The 19352-nt window shown below is 40.7% G+C and overlaps 1 protein-coding gene across 1 annotated transcript in view; it reads left to right on the forward strand.

The window, feature by feature from the left end:
- The window catches only part of foxo (forkhead box, sub-group O), a 294124-nt gene that overhangs the window by 9109 nt on the left and 265663 nt on the right, over window positions 1–19352 (forward strand). Inside the window, exon 2 of the mRNA XM_087343679.1 lies at window positions 6180–7027. Within this exon, the coding sequence (XP_087199805.1) occupies window positions 6635–7027 (393 nt within the window). The 5' untranslated portion in view covers window positions 6180–6634. The remainder of the gene's footprint in view (window positions 1–6179; window positions 7028–19352) is intronic.

Genomic DNA, 19352 nt, shown 5'->3' on the forward strand with positions numbered 1-19352 from the left:
CCAACCCCAATTATGATCTTTGAAGAGTATGAATTATGAAGCTCTCAGTGCACGATTCATGTATTACGAGGTGCGATCGGAAAGTTTCAAGACTGCGCCTATAAAACCCCGTACACTTATCTCAGGTATTAAATTCATCCATCACCCTCGAAGTAGTTCCCCTGGGAGTGAACACAACGATCCCAGCGCCTGGAAGCATCCCTGGAAATCTTTCTTTGTCAGCCTGTCAAGCACCATCTGCGATTCTGCCTGAATATCTTCTATCGTCTCAAATCTCCTTCCCTTTAGCTGAATTTTCATCTTTGGGAAGAGGAAGAAGTCACACGGAGCTTAGAAAGGAAGTTGGGGTCGGTTCTTGCAAGATCCTTGAGCTCCTGACAAACGAGAAGTCGATTCTGCTTCTGGTCCTCAGACAGGATGCGTTGCATGTGGAGTTCTTCCTTTAGAATCAGCTGACAGGTCTCATAGCCTATCCCAACAATGTCGCACAAGTCGTTGATGGTACGACGTCGATCTTCGTGAATGGCCTGCCGAATCTTCGTAACATTTTCGGGCGTTGTGCTCGAAGATGGTCGTCCAGAACGCTCGTCATCATCGACAGAGGTTCGGCCATTTTTAAAACGTGAATGCCACACAAAAGTTTGTGCACGACCCATTGCGGACTCCCCAAATGCTTGCTTTAGCATTTCATAGGTTTCCGTAGCCGTTTTGGCAAGTCTTTGGCAAGAGATTCAGGCAGAATCGCAGATGGTGCTTGACAGGCTGACAAAGAAAGATTTCCAGGGATGCTTCCAGGCTTGGCAGCGGCGCTGGGATCGTTGTGTTCACTCCCAGGGGAACTACTTCGAGGGTGATGGATGAATTTAATACCTGAGATAAGTGTACGGGTTTTTATACGCGCATTCTGGAAACCTTCCGATCGCACCTCCTAAATGTTAGAAATTTCGTGCATATTGTTCCATTTGTTTTAAACTTAAAGAAATTCCATTAAAAGAACGTGTAGTCCTACACAGCCCTGTGGTATTTGTCACCCACGGAGAGTTGACTGCGTATATAAGCTGACAGCATCGAATTAAATACAAACGGCTAACTGTGTGACTTAATGTGGATATTAATTGTACATCTAGTGTTGATATGGAGGTATTCGTTGCATAATGGTGAATTTCTGTAGCTGTGAGTAAAGTCAGATTAAGAATCACGAAAGAGTTTTACGATCGTATTAAATTAGTTGATAGCTTCGGTTAAGATTCTGTTAACTTTTCGTGTGCTATCAAGAACTGTAGATATTAAAATATAACTTGTTTTATGTGTATGTGAGACTTGATCACACATCATAAAAAATTAAATGGAATTTGGATGTTGGAGAACAGAACTTTATAACAATACATGTGGAGTGGAAGTTTCAGAACTGTGGAGAAAATTGCATAATAATGAGCTCCATTAGTTCTAATGAATTCTTCTTCAGTCGTCCAAGTACAATATGAATTTTCAACGTTTCGGAGACCGTCTCCTGATCATACAGCATTTTAGTCAGAAAACGAAGAATAATTACCGCTTGCGAGACCAAGGCGTAGATGGAATGATATTAATGAAGTGGATATACGTGAGTCATGTTACTCGCAGGGGTTGCGTTCCTGCTAATCGCCACGTACATCGAAAACGCGTAAAGCGGGAAACATAAAATGCCCGTAGATTCTCTAAGTGATACACAACGAGAGACCTCAATTTGTGACACAATTGTGGGGTGTAATCAGTGAAACTGTGGGCCTGCTATGCACTTTTTACCGTGGTCGCGGATAAGATACTGAAACCATGAACGGCCGACCTTACTTTTAACTACGTAACTGATATACCCCCAGCCCCTGAGCAGAGAACTTGTTGAGAAGCTGATATTCGCTCGGTAGCGGTCGACGTATCTGCCAAAGTCCACATTTTAAAATACTTAAGAATTTTCTAGAGTAAGAATTAAAATCAGACTTGGGCTATATAAACATAGTTCGTTGCTACAGTTACTAACAAACCATCTTATTTTATTTAGATGGATTTTATATGAAATTATATAGGTCATAACACGTATAAAAATGTATTTCAAAAACCGACAGTACTTAATTTCATGTACAGTGGACGGAAAAAAAACTCGGAACTTCGTTGACCGTTACAAATACACACATGGAATGGCGGATAAGACCGCGAATCGATAACACGCAAGGTGAGATAACACTATCCTTCCTTGTACCTTGTACTATCAGATGTCAAATTATTACGTTTAGGCTGTAGAAGTAGGGTGTGTGGGTTTTGGAGTGTGTGCATTGATGGAGTTTTATAATTCTTTCTGTCCACAAAAAGCAGTTGTGTAAAATACAATGTATCAAAAATCCCACCCACTGTCAAAGAATTAAAAGGAAATAATGTTTGCAATTGCACTACACTTGTTCATGCAGACTTTTTTCATCTTCCTGTGACGTAGCTAGAATTTATTTTGCGTCTACTGTAGTCAAATAATTCCCTGCCCATCGTGGAAACCCGAGGTTCATTACCCATCCCGCCAGTAAACACTATCCTAGGCCAGTTTATTCCATTTTTACATGCTATTGTTTCAAAATAGATGACTATTATTATACGCGCCTTGGCTGTCCGCGATTTCGTTGCTTTATTTAGGTATTTATGTGGAGTATCGGCTTGTTCACCTGACGAAGAAATACCCTGTTTTATGGTAGCAAATTTTCATTGTCGTGTAGGCAAACTGAAATCAGTGAAGAAGCTTAGCTACGTTATCAAGGCCAACGAGTAGAACATTGGACACACGGGATTCGTGTTTCTTTTTCCTGTTAGATAATCATATCAGCCATTACGTCAGGTGTTGAGGGCCCAGTTTCACAAAGGAAATGTACGCTGTTGTGGACCACAGTAATCACACAACCCTTGAATGTGACTCGTGGTAGTCTTATAGAAATGCAAATTGAAAAAAAGAAAAGAAATAACATTGACTCATTTTTTAGATGTGACCGGTGTTATATCGTTGACAACTCAAGACGCAGTGACTTGGACAATAAATAAAAGAATATTATAATATAAGTATTCTAAATCATGAAATATTGTATAATCGATCCACCTTCTGTACTCAGATTGTCCAGGTGCTCAGAGGTTTATCTCCAGGGTGGCTTAACAGGAATCACACACAAGACCCAATATCTGTGTTAATCTAAATGCGTCTTTGTTACGTCGCTTGAAGTGACTCCATAATAATCCTAAGAAACTAAACCACGACTTGTTTATAAGAGCTTGGGTAACGCCCGGTATAGCTTCTTAAACTTAGAATGATCAGTTGTATATAAAAAATCCGAAGAGGACCTCTTATATGAAGATATAGTCTAGAGGCAGTGCAGTGAGAGAATATGAAATCACTTTTATGAACGTGTTCAGGCCTGTGTTGGTTTTGCTTGTGACATAAGAAAGTCATCATCGTTATGAATTGTACAGTTTGAATCCAAAGTTTCAAAAGAATGTTCCATTAAAATTTATGAAAATTTTGGATCACTTTGCAACAAAAATTTCTTAGGCAGGTGTACGCATGAATTTGAAGAGTCACGCGTTGACAAAGAGGCTCACAGATCTGATAGATGGATAGACATATCCATATAGGTTGATTTTCATTAATTATTAAATTTATATTACAGATACACCTTATTGTAATAAGTGTTGTATAATAATGATTATTAGTCTCCCTCAGGTTAAAATGTTAACGGTAAATACAAGGAGAAAAGGCTCTGCACATAATTATGTCTTAGTTGTAATAATACGATTTATTTACGGTATTAATTTATCTAGTAGCCACGGTGGTCTAGCGGTTAGAACACTGGCCTTGTAATCCTGGGGTCTCGGGTTCGATTCCCGGCGGTTCCCGAATTTATAACTTGTGTTGGGCAAGGCCGTGGTTCTAGGCAACACGGAGTTTTCCTCCGGGGGCTTCCCCGGTTTCTCCGTGGCATCGCAACAATTACTCCATTCACACACAGAAGAAGGCAATGGCAAACCACTTCTGGATCATCTGCCAAGAACTTATATGAACAGGTCCCAGTCCGAGAAAAGGATGGAAGGATCCTGTTAATATGGACCTGTCGTCAGACAGAACACTAAATAAATAAATAAAATTAATTTATCTATTGAGCAAAATTTAATATTTGCATTCCAATTCTAACAGTTTAAATACGTATGTGGGGTGTCGGGAAGTGTTTTTTTATGTAATTCAACAACTCACAGAAATAAATGACAAACGGGTATTTACTACAAATTGGAATGGAAATCTGGTTGAATCTAAGGTAAAGATTAAATTATTCCTGAAACGAATGAAGGTGTATGGGGGGCGTCATGTTGGACTTTCACCCATGCTCAGTCTTGGGACACTATAGAGTCCACGTGACTAGTCACATTTCCTTCTGTTTTATCATATTACCATATTATCACGTGGACGTGTGTCGACCGTGTTAGTCTGGCTAACACTGGAAAACTGAAATTAAAAGTTTTCCGTCTTACTTTTGTGTGCGTTTAAGCATAAGCCACAATTAGCTGGATAACAGCGCCTGGCTGGCTATAGCAGGTTAACGATGCGTTTTATCTGATCGGTTCTGCTGTGTTGCAGTGTAAGGAGTACCATTAAACCACGAAAGTAAGACAACGTAATTTTTATTTTTTATTTTTAAATATGTTAGCCGGGATTACGCACCGTAACATGAGCGTTTCGCCCCTGCTGTGGATGTTAGCTGGGTTTTGGAGCCGGTCTGAACGAGGCAAAAGGTTCCCCAAATACCCCTGTCAGGGACTGAAATCTGTTACTCCCAGTACATTTAATTAGAGGATGCAGTATTATTTGGAAAGTCTGTTAACATTGGTATTCATGGGCTTTATAAATGCCAGTACTTTTGTAAGATTTTTAAAAAAATACACTTTCTTGTTATCCCAAATATTTTAGGGGTAATCTGAACCCTTAAACCCCCGCTCCAAATACTGAACTTTTTTCATCCCGTGGGCGGTCATTTTATTGAGCTATGACGAATGCAATTTCCCGTGAGATCATGGTTGTGGCGGTTGAAAGTTGGCTAGTGTTAGCAGGTGCTGGAGTTCTGAGGGAACAAATCTCCTCTGACCACGTTGAAGGAGAGCCGAGCTTGTTCCTGACTTCTAAGACGCTCCTGCGTATATTTTTATGTCTCGGATACGAAAGGATTATGATAATACAAATTACGACAACAGTGATCTGAGAACTGCAGTAATTTGTCCAAACAGAAAACATATTTAGTACACCTTTTAAATACGCTTTTTATTAAATTACCATTTCAGTTATTTATTTGTATCGAAGCTCATAATATGAGCCGGGATAGCTCAGTCAGTATAGTGACTGGCTACGGGTTGGACGGCCGAGGTTTGATCCCCGACGGGGGCAGAGGATTTTTCCTCTAGCCTCTGGGGCCCACCCAGCCTCCTCTACAATGGGTACCGGGGTCCTTTCCCGGGGGTAAAGCCGGCCCGGGCGTGATGCTGACCACTCACCCCCATCTAGTGCCGAGGTCAAGGAAGAAAGGAGCTATACCTCCACTCCCCCCAAACGCCTACATGGCGTATAGTGGGACAAACTTCATCGAAGCTCATAAACTGTAAAGTTGCAGAGATGTCGTAATTAACAAACCCTTCTTAGAATTACACACAAGATATTCACTGTTACGATAACTTAGTCATGTATCCCCGAAGTCGTAATAATTATTCGACTTTTTTTTTCAAAGGGACATGCTACAACTATCTTAATTTTAATTGTGACCCCGAGGATTTTTTCCTGCAAATACTGCATTTGCACAACAATTCGTATTGTCATTATTCCTTTGCCACGCCTTCGCCGGTTTGGTCACCCCTTTGCCACTACCATCTCCCTGGAATTCCTCACGAAGAGATAGTAATTTGAGACATCAGTGCACGAACGGAACATAATGGACAGAGCACCGTGGGAGAGATATCGGTCCACCACTAAATAACCAACTCCGTAAATTTCCCGCCTTTCAAAGAACCTGAAGGTTCATTACAGGACTTCACGAGTTCCTGTTCTGAGCCACAGATTCAAAGTCCACATTCTCACACCCCATTTTACAGTTTATAATGTGCATACCATCTATTAATGAAATGTTGCGCAGGAATTCTGGAACCATGTGCACTGGACACTCACGCAGTGACGTCACTGGGGCCAGCTACTCCTCCCCTCCGCGCGCCGCGCTAACTGCGTGTTACTACGAGGCAGCAGCCAGTCAGACGGTGCTTGGAGTCCCAATGAAGTTGACGTATTCTGTGGTGCCGCGATACAGCTAACTGCGTCGTAACATTTCGCGATGTGTTGTGTGTCTCATAACAGGATCTTCCACTAAGAGCCTGCGATTACAACGAACGACTGTGGATTAGTCTCTCGATACGGTTTTATCTTACCGCTGTTACGTCATCAAATCACATGATTTAGACCGAACGAGCTCAGTGGTAAAGTGAGGTGAACTTGGTTATGTGTGTAACACCTGTGAAAGGAGGCGTGTTTGTCTCGTGTTGCGTTGAATTTGTTGACAGTTGTTTCGGAGTTTAGTTTACACTCCTTCAAGTAATCATGATGGAACCTCCGCTTTCGGAATTGGACGCCGGCTTCGAGCCTCAGCAACGAGCCCGATCGAACACGTGGCCTTTACCGCGACCGGACAATTTCGTGGATATCAAGGAAGAACCGGGTATTAAATGCCCTGGTGGGGTAGTGTTACCCTGCGGGGGTGTGATGGGACCCGAGGGAACTCTTCCGGGCGTCCTGCAATTACCCGCTGCTGCAAAGAAGAACTCCAGCCGACGCAACGCGTGGGGGAACCTGTCGTACGCCGATCTCATCACCCAGGCCATCCAGTCAGCACCCGAAAAGCGCCTCACTCTGTCCCAGATCTACGAATGGATGGTCCAGAACGTGCCCTACTTCAAGGATAAGGGTGACAGCAACAGCTCCGCCGGATGGAAGGTAAACATTATTGGTTATGTTCCACCTTTTGTTTTGTTTCGTGCTTGGTGCAGACGAATACATGCGAGTAAGTGATGAAATTGGTCAGCGTTATCGATGTAAACATTACGATTGTTAATTATGAATGTGGGGGTTGCTTTTGACTGGAGAAGTTAAAAACCGTGACACGTTTCTATCACGGCAGCTATTTTTCCTTTGGCGCGTGTCTCACGGCAATTGTTTTTGTACTGAGTCATTCGATTAATCGAATGTCATTTGTTTCAGCTTCGATATTATGTAGGCTTATTATCGAATGAGATGAGAAGGTCGTGTATGGTTAAATAAACGTAGCCTGTTTACCTGGAGATACACAGGAAAACAATAGTTTTTGAATGTCGCATTGCACGATGTAAATGTTTAGAAGTTTACAAATATTTATGACGTGGGCCTGTGTTAAGTTAACAGTGACGAAATAAAAACAATTATGACGTCAACGGCAGCAACAGTAATGATACACAAAGAAAGTCACGGTTCATGGTTTTTATTTATCAGTCGGTCGTTCATATGACCAAGAAACTCTGTGCTGTTACGGAACCGGAAGGTACTTTGGAAAACTTGCTGTTATTCTTACATTTCACTTTTCTTTGATAAAATGGCGACGTGCAGGCACGGTGTTCGGTCTTGGTAGTATAGTAACAGTAGAATATCCCTTTTGACGTCGTGTCGAAGAAGAACGGTTGATGTAATATGACTCTCTGTTGCGACATTAGCCGGAGTTTTAAAATGTTGTGTATTAAATGACTTGCGTAAGAATCCGAAGGCGATGTCAGCAGATGTAGTTAACACGTAATTTAAAGACGTCTTCCACGTTGAGTAATATATGCGGCGAGGTGCCTGACGAATACATTTTTACTGGTTTAAATACGTTCATTCATGACTTGAAAGTTTTCAAAACTGACTTACATTTCGTCGTTCGTAACGTAACAATTAAACATATACATGCATTTTTATATTTTACAATTACAATTTACAAAAGACAATTGAACTTCTTCTATCAGGGAGAGACGCAGTCAGATTGATCACGTCTTAATAGATTAAAGTCTGAATTAAAGTGAGTTAAACAAGCATAAACCATTGTTTGACGAAGAACGGCCAAAATTATTAGATCGGAGGAAATTGTAATGACTGCATAATTCAAGCCAAAATGAATGAAAATACAATAGACTCCCGAATTAACCAGAGTCTCTCTGGTTTAAACGAAAGTTTGAAATTAATTTTAAAATAACTTTTGGAACGCTTAAAAATAACGGAATAAATACAATATATTATTCAACGTACTAACGTAAATTCTTGCCGAAATTAACGACAACATAACGTATTGCGTCCGTTTAAAAAACATTTGGTATGTACTGTATTAAAATTCTTATAAAATCCCTTTTGTTATTAGTAAATATTTATAAATTTAATTAGTGTATCTCTGTAAATAAACGTAGGTATTTGTCAGATTTGCGTATTTCCCGAGGTTTTGATTATCCTTGAAAATTAAGTGTAAGACGTGATACTAGTTGAACTTTAAGGGGGCTTTGGTATTTGCGGGTGGTTAATGTCCAGCTTCTTATTAAATCTTACGACGCTAACATAAAATGAGGAAAAGGAATTGTAGATTCTATTTGAGATATAAAAATCCAGACATTGCGTACATTTGCGAAATCGGCTTGTGGCCAGACGGTTATCTCGAGTTTGCAAACTCTGAACTACACATAAACTGCAGTCAATTAAAAACGGGAATCGAGGTTGCGGTGAGAGGTCAGGAAAAGAACGTCTGAAGCAAATATTAAGACAACTTGCCAAGGCATTTACGTCGTAAATAGAAGATTTAACTCGACAAAAAAGGTTTTACAAATATTTAAAGAGGGCGATGCGAAGGTGAGAATGGCCTTCATGAGGAAGGAAATATTAACAAGAAGTAACAGCAGAATTCGAAGAAAGATTCAGAAATTCAAAAAAAAAAGGGGTGAATGTTCCGGTCGAAAAATTTCTCCGGGCAGATAGCAGTGGGCTGCGTTTGTTTCAAGTGCTATAACAGCCTCAAACCACATTGTGCGTTTTATAACATCTTACGATGGCCAACGTCCGAATAATCCAACATCCAGATTGTATTAAACCATCGTCAGAACCCTTCAGAAATAATTTGTTTCATTCACTGTATTTTTAAATTTGTAAATAATAAAAGGCCAGGTTGAAGGAAAGTGAGGACTGGGAAGAAGACTGATACAGCTAACCGACTATCTGAAACAAGGAAAGAAGATGAAGTTTTAGGAATTAAAACGAGAAGCTGAGGATAGGGAAAACTGGAGAGCTGTTTTGGGGCAGAGCAATGGACCTGTCGTCAGACAGAACACTAAATAATAAATAATGAATAAATAAATATTTGCAAAAGTTTGGGAGAGGGTAGTTATTGCCCTGTGAACCCCCCTCCAAATATTAATTTTATCAGAAAAATTAAAAAATCTTCCAGGACTTTAACGAATTAATCATATGCGGATAAACGGGAAAAGTTGAAAGGCTTGGAGCGTTGTTATAATAGAATCACGCGGACGGGTGTGCAGACACGAATACTTTGGAGATGTGCTACCGTTGACCGTGGCTTAACCCACAATACATTTTAGGTTTCAAAATAACAAGATCATATAATCATAAACGCAATTGGTACTAAGCATTTAATAAACGTGTTTAGCGTATATATTTAGCGTCTAAAGGCGAATGATTCATCGGTTATAACAGTCACACCAAATTATTTCAGTTTTTATTTTACGTTGTTCTGTAATAGAACTTTATCACCATTGAGAACTCCTGCAGGCCCTACACTGAGTAAAACACATGCTGGGCCGTGGCCGACTTTTTTATGTTGGTTGTGACAGGAAGTGGCGAGATTTCGAATGAAACTGGTGTCCAGTTTGATGTTAATCGGTGGTGTGTGTAGTTGAATCGCGGGACACACGCAGAGGCACGCAGGTACCATACGTATCTTCTCCCAGAGCAGGGTCTGGTGAGCTGTTATCTCGTCTCTCGTCCTACGTCATTCCTCGGTCCAACAAACTTGAACTGATCTCGTATTTGGAACAGATTAACTTCAAGAGGAACTGTTCACATTTTTAAACATTTGCTGATAGAACTCCTGCTGTATGAATCGAAAATTTAAGGTCGTTTTTCACGGACGCTGCCCTAGAAGTTAATAGCACTGAGACATTGCTTTCTTTTGAATAATTTTATCTGTTTACAATGCTTGTAAAGTAATAATAACATTACTGAACCCGCGTACGTATTCAATCAGAATGGTACTTCAATATTTACTTACGCATTGTCATAATTCATTTATGTATTTATTTGAATGGTTTTCTGCAGGTAAACATTCTTAAAATCAGATACTATCCGGACACATGCCTGCCTCAACGTGTTGTATTGTCGCTATGTTTGTAAATTTTAATGTACAAAAATATATTCATTTTACATATCCATGTCTGTGCACGGTTATGACGTATGTCAATACCTAATGACACGTGACTGGCTTCGTTCGTACGTTAGGTATGGTTATAAAAAAGAACATTATGTAAGCTTGGACTGTAGATTTTGTGCGATGCTGAGTTGTTGATTGAAGCCTACACTATAAAAAAAGTGACCTTAGCAAAATTTATAATCGTCTTTGAAAATCTGTTTTCACACATAGCAGGGTCCTTTTCTAATTGTTGTAATTATATCTCTCACTTCAGAATATACGCGATCGCCATTTTGATATTGTAAATGACAGGGAGCCACGGTAGTCTAGCGGTTAGAACGCTGGCCTTGTAATCCTGGGGTCTCGGGTGCCCGAATTTATAACTTGTGTTGGGCAAGGCCGTGGTCTAGGCAACACGGAGTTTTGCTCCGGGGGCTTCCCCGGTTTCTCCGTGGCATCCCAACAATTACTCCATTCACACACAGAAGAAGGCAATGGCAAACCACTTCTGGATCATCTGCCAAGAACGTATATGAACAGGTCCCAGTCCGAGAAAAGGATGGAAGGATCCTGTTCATATGGACCTGTCGTCAGACAGAACACTAAATAAAATAAATAATAATAAATGACAGGGGATGCTTGTAATAGCAAGATGTTTATACCATGTTTAATTGATATCTTTTAATTAGTATTGATAGTTTTTAAGAGTGGGCAGACATACGCAGGCCTGTGATTGGCAAGAGTTTTTCTTCAGCCATATAGTACCCATTTTCGCCAATGGTAACTTTAGGACATGTTTTGGTGTACTTACGTCACTCTTCAACCGTTCTGTTCAAACCGGCAATATTCTCATTTGGAACACGGCAATGATGTGCTACATATGTCATATTTACTTGATAGGCAGAGGTTGTAAGTTCAGGGCGATTTCTAGGCAATAAAGGCGCGGAAAATCCTTTCTTCTTGGTTTTAGCACACTTTTCCTGTCAGAAATTTCCGTAATTTTGAAACTTACATAGCAAATATTCAGATCGCTTATTTGGAAGTTAACTTTGCGGCGATATTTTGTAAAATGTGCCTAGTCTCCCAACTATTTACATTTGCAACCTCGTAAAATAAGACGTATTTCCGATATTCCTTGGAATGAATAAACATTTATTATTACGAAACACCCCAGTACAAATTTATTTGATTTTAAATGCTGATACAACTGCCCTTTCTAGCGTTGTCATTGGGTATCATTAATATAGCAAATCCAGTTTAGAGGGATTACGTAGAATGTGGACTTATAAACTTGAACAGAAACTACAGGGTGCTGTTGAAAGTGAAGTGTGTGGCCCGAAGTTTAATTTATCCCCTTGACACTACGCCCCTCTCAACGCGGAGGGGAACTTACCTCAGTATAACGGCTCTTGGGAGAAGAGGGCTGTCACTCGGCTAGGAGGCGTTTTCTGTCCGATGTTTAAATGAACGCTTTTTTGAAGACAGTTATCAGCTGACTCACCACCGTGAAAACCTCGAATCCAACTTCTTAAATTGTTTTGATGTTTATATTTGTCATACGTCAACGTTTGCACGTTATGGAAATGTAGCAGTTGTTTTCAATAAGGACTTAGAACAAGATCTACGATTTCATTAAACAAACGCACGAAGATGAAAATGTCGCCGACCATTCTAAAAATCCTCTAATAGGGAATAAAAATTACGAAAGTACATTATGTTATGTCCATTCCTGTTACCTCGTGTGTAATCAGGTGAGATTCATTACATAATAGGAACCATATCTTCAACTTTTTTGTTTTGGTTGGGGGGGGGGGATACATATACTTGTAAATCTCTACTGATTTAATCATTGTATTCGAATGTTTAAAGAACACAAGAAGTTTTGGAAAGTACAGAATTATAAAGTGTTTCTCTTTTGATAAACGTATTCTACTTGAAACTTCAGCCGTAAAGAGTAAGGCCAGTGTTATTTAATACACTTCGTGTGTTGGAAATGTACCCGCGCTGAGTAATCATCATACAACCGTACACGTGCTCATTTTTATCGATGTGGTCCTGAGATTAATTCTTATCACGTATGTGATAATTTCAACCGCCTGTATTTTTTTGAAAGAAAACTTCAGATTTAGTCTTCAATTGAAGTTTTCGATTGCTAGATGTATAAAAAATTGGACAAGATTGTTTAGTAATTGTGAAAAATAGTATGTTTCTTGAATGATAGTGTCTAAAAAAGGATTGTGAAAATATAAACTTGTCTCTGGGCCATAACAAATCAGAGACATATGCATGTCAACACTAGGTCTTCATTTTAATGCGTTGGCAATACTGTTGGACCAAAGTGGGCCAAAATTGAATCGTTTTATATGTTTTAATTTAGTCTGACTGATATTATGAGTAAGTCTAAATCTTTTAAGTTGTTTGGCTCAAATGATAGATAGGCTTCACTCCCAATTATGCCTACACCGACTGCAAATGAAGTACGAACAAGCGCTGGCCTATCGCGTTAGGCGTAATGTCAGTCACAGGCTTATTTTGTTCGGTGATAGGTTTTTAACAAACTATGTGTCGGAGTGTATTATCCGGAGCCGTTATCTGAAATGCCTTATCAAACACAACTAGATCGAAGTGTCAGGGAAGGGATCCACAAATCCGCTCAATCTTGCAGTTGCTTATCATTTGAATGATTTTTATAGAACAATAAGGGGCCAGTGTAACCAAAGTCTAGCACGAAATCAATCATGTTACATAATAAGAATCGAAGGGCTTGTTTTAATCGCGTTCCTTGCCACTTTCTTATCTTATTGACCTTGAATACCATTTATTACAGATACAGATCTGTAGCTCCAAAGCTGATCACTCATATTATTTATATAATGGTACACAGATATTAATTTCTGTGCGTTTCGTTAGGTATTTACCACAACGAAAAACGTACGAGGTGCGATCGGAAAGTTTCTAGACTGCGCCTATAAAAACCCGTACACTTATCTCAGGTATTAAATTCATCCATCACCCTCGAAGTAGTTCCGCTGGGAGTGAACACAACGATCCCAGCGCCGCTGCCAAGCCTGGAAGCATCCCTGGAAATCTTTCTTTGTCAGCCTGTCAAGCACCATCTGCGATTCTGCCTGAATCTCTTCTATCGTCTCAAATCTCCTTCCCTTTAGCTGAATTTTCATCTTTGGGAAGAGGAAGAAGTCACACGGCGAATAAGGAGGGTGCGGGATGACGGCCATGGTGTTTAAGGCCAAAAACTGCCGAACTTTGAGGGCGGTGTGCGCTGGCGCGTTGTCATGATGCGTCGCATGTGGAGTTCTTCCTTTAGAATCAGCTGACAGGTCCCATAGCCTATCCCAACAATGTCGCACGAGTCGTTGATGGTACGACGTCGATCTTCGTGAATGGCCTGCCGAATCTTCGTAACATTTTCGGGCGTTGTGCTCGAAGATGGTCGTCCAGAACGCTCGTCATCATCGACAGAGGTTCGGCCATTTTTAAAACGTGAATGCCACACAAAAGTTTGTGCACGACCCATTGCGGACTCCCCAAATGCTTGCTGTAGCATTTCATAGGTTTCCGTAGCCGTTTTGGCGAGTCTTTGGCAAAATTTGATGCACACGCCATTCCGAAATCGCAGGAGGGTCGGTGTAATGCACTACCAAAACGCCCGTAACTAAGAAACAAATGCTAATTCGATGATGCCGGCTGGCACACTGATTCACTATGAATGTAGGCCGCACCCCCTAGCGGCAGAAGCTCGTACTACATCCGGTTCGCCCGCTATTGACACAGTCTGTAAACTTTCCGATCGCACCTCGTATTTAAGCTTTTGGTACACGCCTTCGACATGTGCATCTGTTCAATAGTTTCGGAGATGTTCCATGCGAAGATACTGATACAACTTTTTAAGTTCACTTAAAACACTTATGCAAAGCACGCAGAATAATTTACGAACTATTTTTCTGAGCCATAGGTATTTCTGATTTCCAAATGGAATTGTAATTTGTAGCTCAGTGAAGGTCTGATTATGAAGAACTACGATTTCGTAACCAGAAAAATCTTAAGACCCTGGAAAAGTTTGTTATTTTGTACTTGCTTTGTGTTACGTGAACTTGAATTAAATGGCGCTTGAATATTTAAGGCATAATTTCATTATAGGAATCGTAAGTCGAAGAAGAACATAAAGGGAAGATAAGTAACTAAGTGCCATATAAACATGTAATACAGGGATCATTAATGTAATTTTATCTTACGTAAGAGGAAAATTTTGTAACAATATATTTAAAAGTTTTGAGTTTTAACCATGGACGAAATGTACAGCATGTAAAATATTTGTTTTGATATTTTTCGTAATTTCATCACTATTATTTATTATTTATTTATTTAGTGTTCTGTCTGACGACAGGTCCATATGAACAGGATCCTTCCATCCTTTTCTCGGACTGGGACCTGTTCATATACGTTCTTGGCAGATGATCCAGAAGTGGTTTGCCATTGCCTTCTTCTGTGTGTGTGAATGGGATGCCACGGAGAAACCGGGGAAGCCCCCGGAGGAAAACTCCGTGTTGCCTAGACCACGGCCTTGCCCAACACAAGTTATAAATTCGGGCACCGCCGGGAATCGAACCCGAGATCCCAGTATTACAAGGCCAGCGTTGTAACCGCTAGACCACCGTGGCTAATTTCATCACTATCAGATTGTAAGTCGCACAGAGATCAGTAAAACACTTTACCCGAAGATTTTTCCGTGTTAGACCGAAACATTCTACGGTGTTATGAAAAAAAAAACTAAAGAAGGCTTTGTAGACGATTATTAATCGCATGTTAATTTATTATAGCTTTCACACAGCAGAATACCTTAAATAAAATTCGAACCACTGTTGATATAAATAGGAAAGGACGCCGAACCCCCCCCCCCCCCCCCAAACGAACACATCACAGAACGTGTTCAAGCAGTGCAACTTGGAAAAACCAGGATAATGATTGCGTAAACTGCCGCTAGACCGCGTATTAATGTTGCTCTTATGGTGCGAACTTCTGGTGTGGCAGCCATATTTACGCCACACTCGGAGGGCACAGATAAACTACAACTGTACCACCCTCGCAGTATGTCAGTGTGTGACCTTGAACTACAGTACGACGTATCAGCAGTGTTTCCAATCATACAACGACATGTTCGAATAATCTTTTTGGATTCCGCTCATACGTTACTTAACTGCAATGAAAACTTAAAAATTAGAGATTATTTGGGAGATTACGGCTTCGATGGGAGGACAGTATTAAACTACACAATGAAGATAGTAGAGGATGCGAGGTTATTGACTTCATTACTGACTCGCGACGCAGGACGAGATGTTGTGAACACGGTAATGAACATTCTATTCGATGTAGCCATTATCGTGTGTGTGGAATTAAAATTATTGTAGCCGATCCTCTGATTAGTTCAAAGTGGTTCCATCTGACCAGGAATACTTACTTTGGTCTACTGTTTTATCTTGGGAGGCGCAGATCGGGTTCGTAAGTACACTTATAAATTGCCGACTTTCAAAACAAAATCTGTTTCTTTTTTCCAATTGGCATAGAACGTCTTGATAGAGTTGCGCAAAAGACGTTTCGTCACTTTCGATGACCTTCGATGAACTCTTAGTGTTAAGGTCAGCCGATAAGGGCATAACGATATGTGAACAAGTTATGGATACAGTACAAGTGATACAGGCCTACAGGAATGACTGTGAGCTTTGTTCGTAATCCTCCGTGGAAATGTTTTTGTAGTCTTCCAGTGAATTTATTGTTAATGTCCATAATATAACTAAAGTGAAAAGATGTGATTCGTTTGGAACGCAATTGCGTTCGAAAAGTTAATCAGCACGGCACGGCAAATATTAATACGATAGGTCTATTATAGATGGATGTTCCAGTAGTTTAATACGCTCGAAAAAGTTGATAATGTCGAAAGGTTAGACTACATAAACGACTCGTGTCTGATTCCCGATAACAACAGACTTTTTCATCACCAGAACGGCTTTGGAGATCGCCCATTTATCCTGTACAATAGGTGATGGCGTTTAAAGCTGCTGAAGCTTTATCGTTGTTAAACGCCAGGGTGTGCAGCGTCCTAACATTGAACCTGGTGCTTCGGGGTATGACCTCCAGCGGTACAGCGATCTTTAGAATTGCCTTCCCACCTCTGAAGCAGTTTGGTGTTAAATTGGCCGTCAGAGTGGTTCTCAAACCGGTTTGTCTCCGCAGTAGAATCTCCTGCGAACGGCCTTGTAGTGACGTCATGAAACAAGTGTTCTTTTTTCATTTATTTGAACGTATAAAATACTATACGTTCTATCCTAATGGGTGAACATTCAGAAACGACCGTGCAGAATGTCAGAACAGCGCAACGATCCACTGACAACGTGGGGCCCCGTGGCCGCGCTCCTCAAACTGCGGTTACTGGTTTAAATCCCTGTCGATGCGCTTTCCTGTACAGCCCCGATTGTGATGTTTACATATTCCATCCAGGGAGCCGAAATGCTTGTATGAGTAAAGAATCAGAAAAGTCCTTCAGAAGGGGATGTCAGGACTGGAACCAGGATGCTTCTCCAGGAAGATCGCGGGCCTTATGATTGTCCGTCCCATCCCCCATCCAAGGAATATTTTCGTTTGTCGAAATGTTTAATCCGTGATTAACAAAACGATTAAAATTAATAGTAATACCTGTCTGCACGCCAGCATGTTCCATCTGCAGAACTAATTTCGCTTACATTTGTGGGTGAATATATGCTAATATTTCTGTGCATTCAGTTTTTTTCTTTTTCTTAATAGATTCAGAGTAAACTTCACCATTTTTATAGAAACGGCTCGTCTGAGACTTGATCTGATTAGTGTCTGCAACTTTTGTTTGTAACTTACGTCAACTGTGATTTGTATTCAACGAATACAAGGAAGGGTAGTTTATCACCAGTGGCGAATCCTGATCAAGAATTCATGTCATGCAGAAATAATTATAATTATTATTATTTGTATAAACAAATGGAATATTATTTAGCATATTACAATAACGACGAACTTATGAGTTGTACAGGTCACTTGAATGAGATGGGCTGGGCATGTAGCGCGCATGGATGGGACAAGAGGTGTGCACCGGGTATTGGTTGGGAAACCTGAGGGGAAGAGACCTCTGGGGAGACCTAGACGTAGATGGGAGGATAATCTCAGGCGGGATCTATGGGAGATAGGAGTTGAAGGAGACCGGATTTTGTTGGCCCAGGACAGGGTCCGGTGGAGGGCTTTGGTTAATTCGGTGATGAACCTTCGGGTTCCGTAAGCCATCTAGTTAGTTAGTTAGTTAGTTAGGGCAATGAAATGTAGTGCGATTTCAGGTTCTCATGGCGACGAGTATGAATATTATAGTTTTGTTGGGTACTGCGTCTTGTAGCTAGTAGACGTTGACCGACGTTTCAAAGATGCTTACTGCCTCCATCATCAGGACGACGAGTTTAATTAAATTTACGTCACGTGGAATGTAGAGGATATGGAATGGTAATAATTGTAGGATGAGAGGTTTGTGTCAAGGTGGCGGGCTTTTGTAGTAGTGATACTGAACCTCCAAACTCCCCCGACTAAAATAGATTAAAGAATTACCTCATTAGGACCTCCATGATAGTTTTAGAGTATCTTAAATATCCCAGTGGCAGCGAACATGGGACTTTAAATACCGGGATCAAGGTTCGTATCCCACTTCAGACATGGATGTATGAAATTTTTTGTTATTCTGTTATGGCTGGCTTTGCAGTGTTCTCATTTTCCATCCAGAGTTGTACCCCTTGCCTGTACAAGGACTTAGATAACCTCTACATTAGAGGAAGTCAAGGCTAAAATCGGTCTTCAGCGCCAAGTGTAAGGAGGAGGAGATATGATATTAAAACTAGCGAGCTCTTGCGGAATTTGCTTGGCTTAGTGAAGAAATTGTCTGCCGTCGCACTGGTCGGAGGCCCTTGCTTCGTTACCGGTCGGATGCGGGCGTTCGCCATGTTTCATTACCAGGACGTGTCGTAAGTCCAACCCAGTCACGTATTCTGATATCGGAATCTCTCTTCACGGCGGTAGGAGCGTGAAATTGACAGTTTTACAATTCATTTATTTAAGAATGCGTGGAGTCCATCTCCACGCCTTTTATACGCTTTCTTGTCTTGGGGTTCAGGCACATAATGAAGTTAAATCACCTACGTGTGATTTGTGAGTAGCATCTGATAGCAGGGTATTATTTATTTCTTGAGTCATATTCTGTGTGCGTCACGTGTTCAATCTTCAGTCTTTCAGCAAATGTGGATTAAGACTGGGAAAATACTGCATTATGATCCCAGTATCGCCATGAAACGGTAATTTTTGTTTTGAAATCAGTCATTACCCATCTGGAATCAAGTAATGTAGGACAGAACTTATATAATGCATTATTTTTAGTTTTCACGGCGGTGATGATTGTGATGTTCGTTTGGATTTTGGCGCCATGTGGACTTGTCGGTAGATGCCGACATTTCAAAGAAATATACTGTCTTTATCTTCAGGGTAGGCTTCTGACCAGAATAATATCATCACCCTTGTATTATGATGTGAACAGGACATGTGGTCAAATCGCAAATTCTTAAGGAACTAGGCTGTTTCAGTGAAAGCGAACGGAGTTGCTGGTTCCGTCCTGTTAAGTTGGTTAACCTGGCGCCACTTCTTATCACGTAAAATGGAAGGAGCCCGGCCGCTTAACACCACTTAACACCTACAACACTTCGCTGATAATGTAGGTATGAAGATGTTGCCTTGGGTTGATTTAGAAACCGCGGATAAAGATGACAAATGAAGTCT

This window comes from Zootermopsis nevadensis, unplaced genomic scaffold (genome assembly GCF_977971745.1).
Source record: "Zootermopsis nevadensis isolate Lab colony 2312 unplaced genomic scaffold, Znev_1.0 Znev_ptg000006l, whole genome shotgun sequence".
Lineage (NCBI taxonomy): Eukaryota > Metazoa > Arthropoda > Insecta > Blattodea > Termopsidae > Zootermopsis > Zootermopsis nevadensis.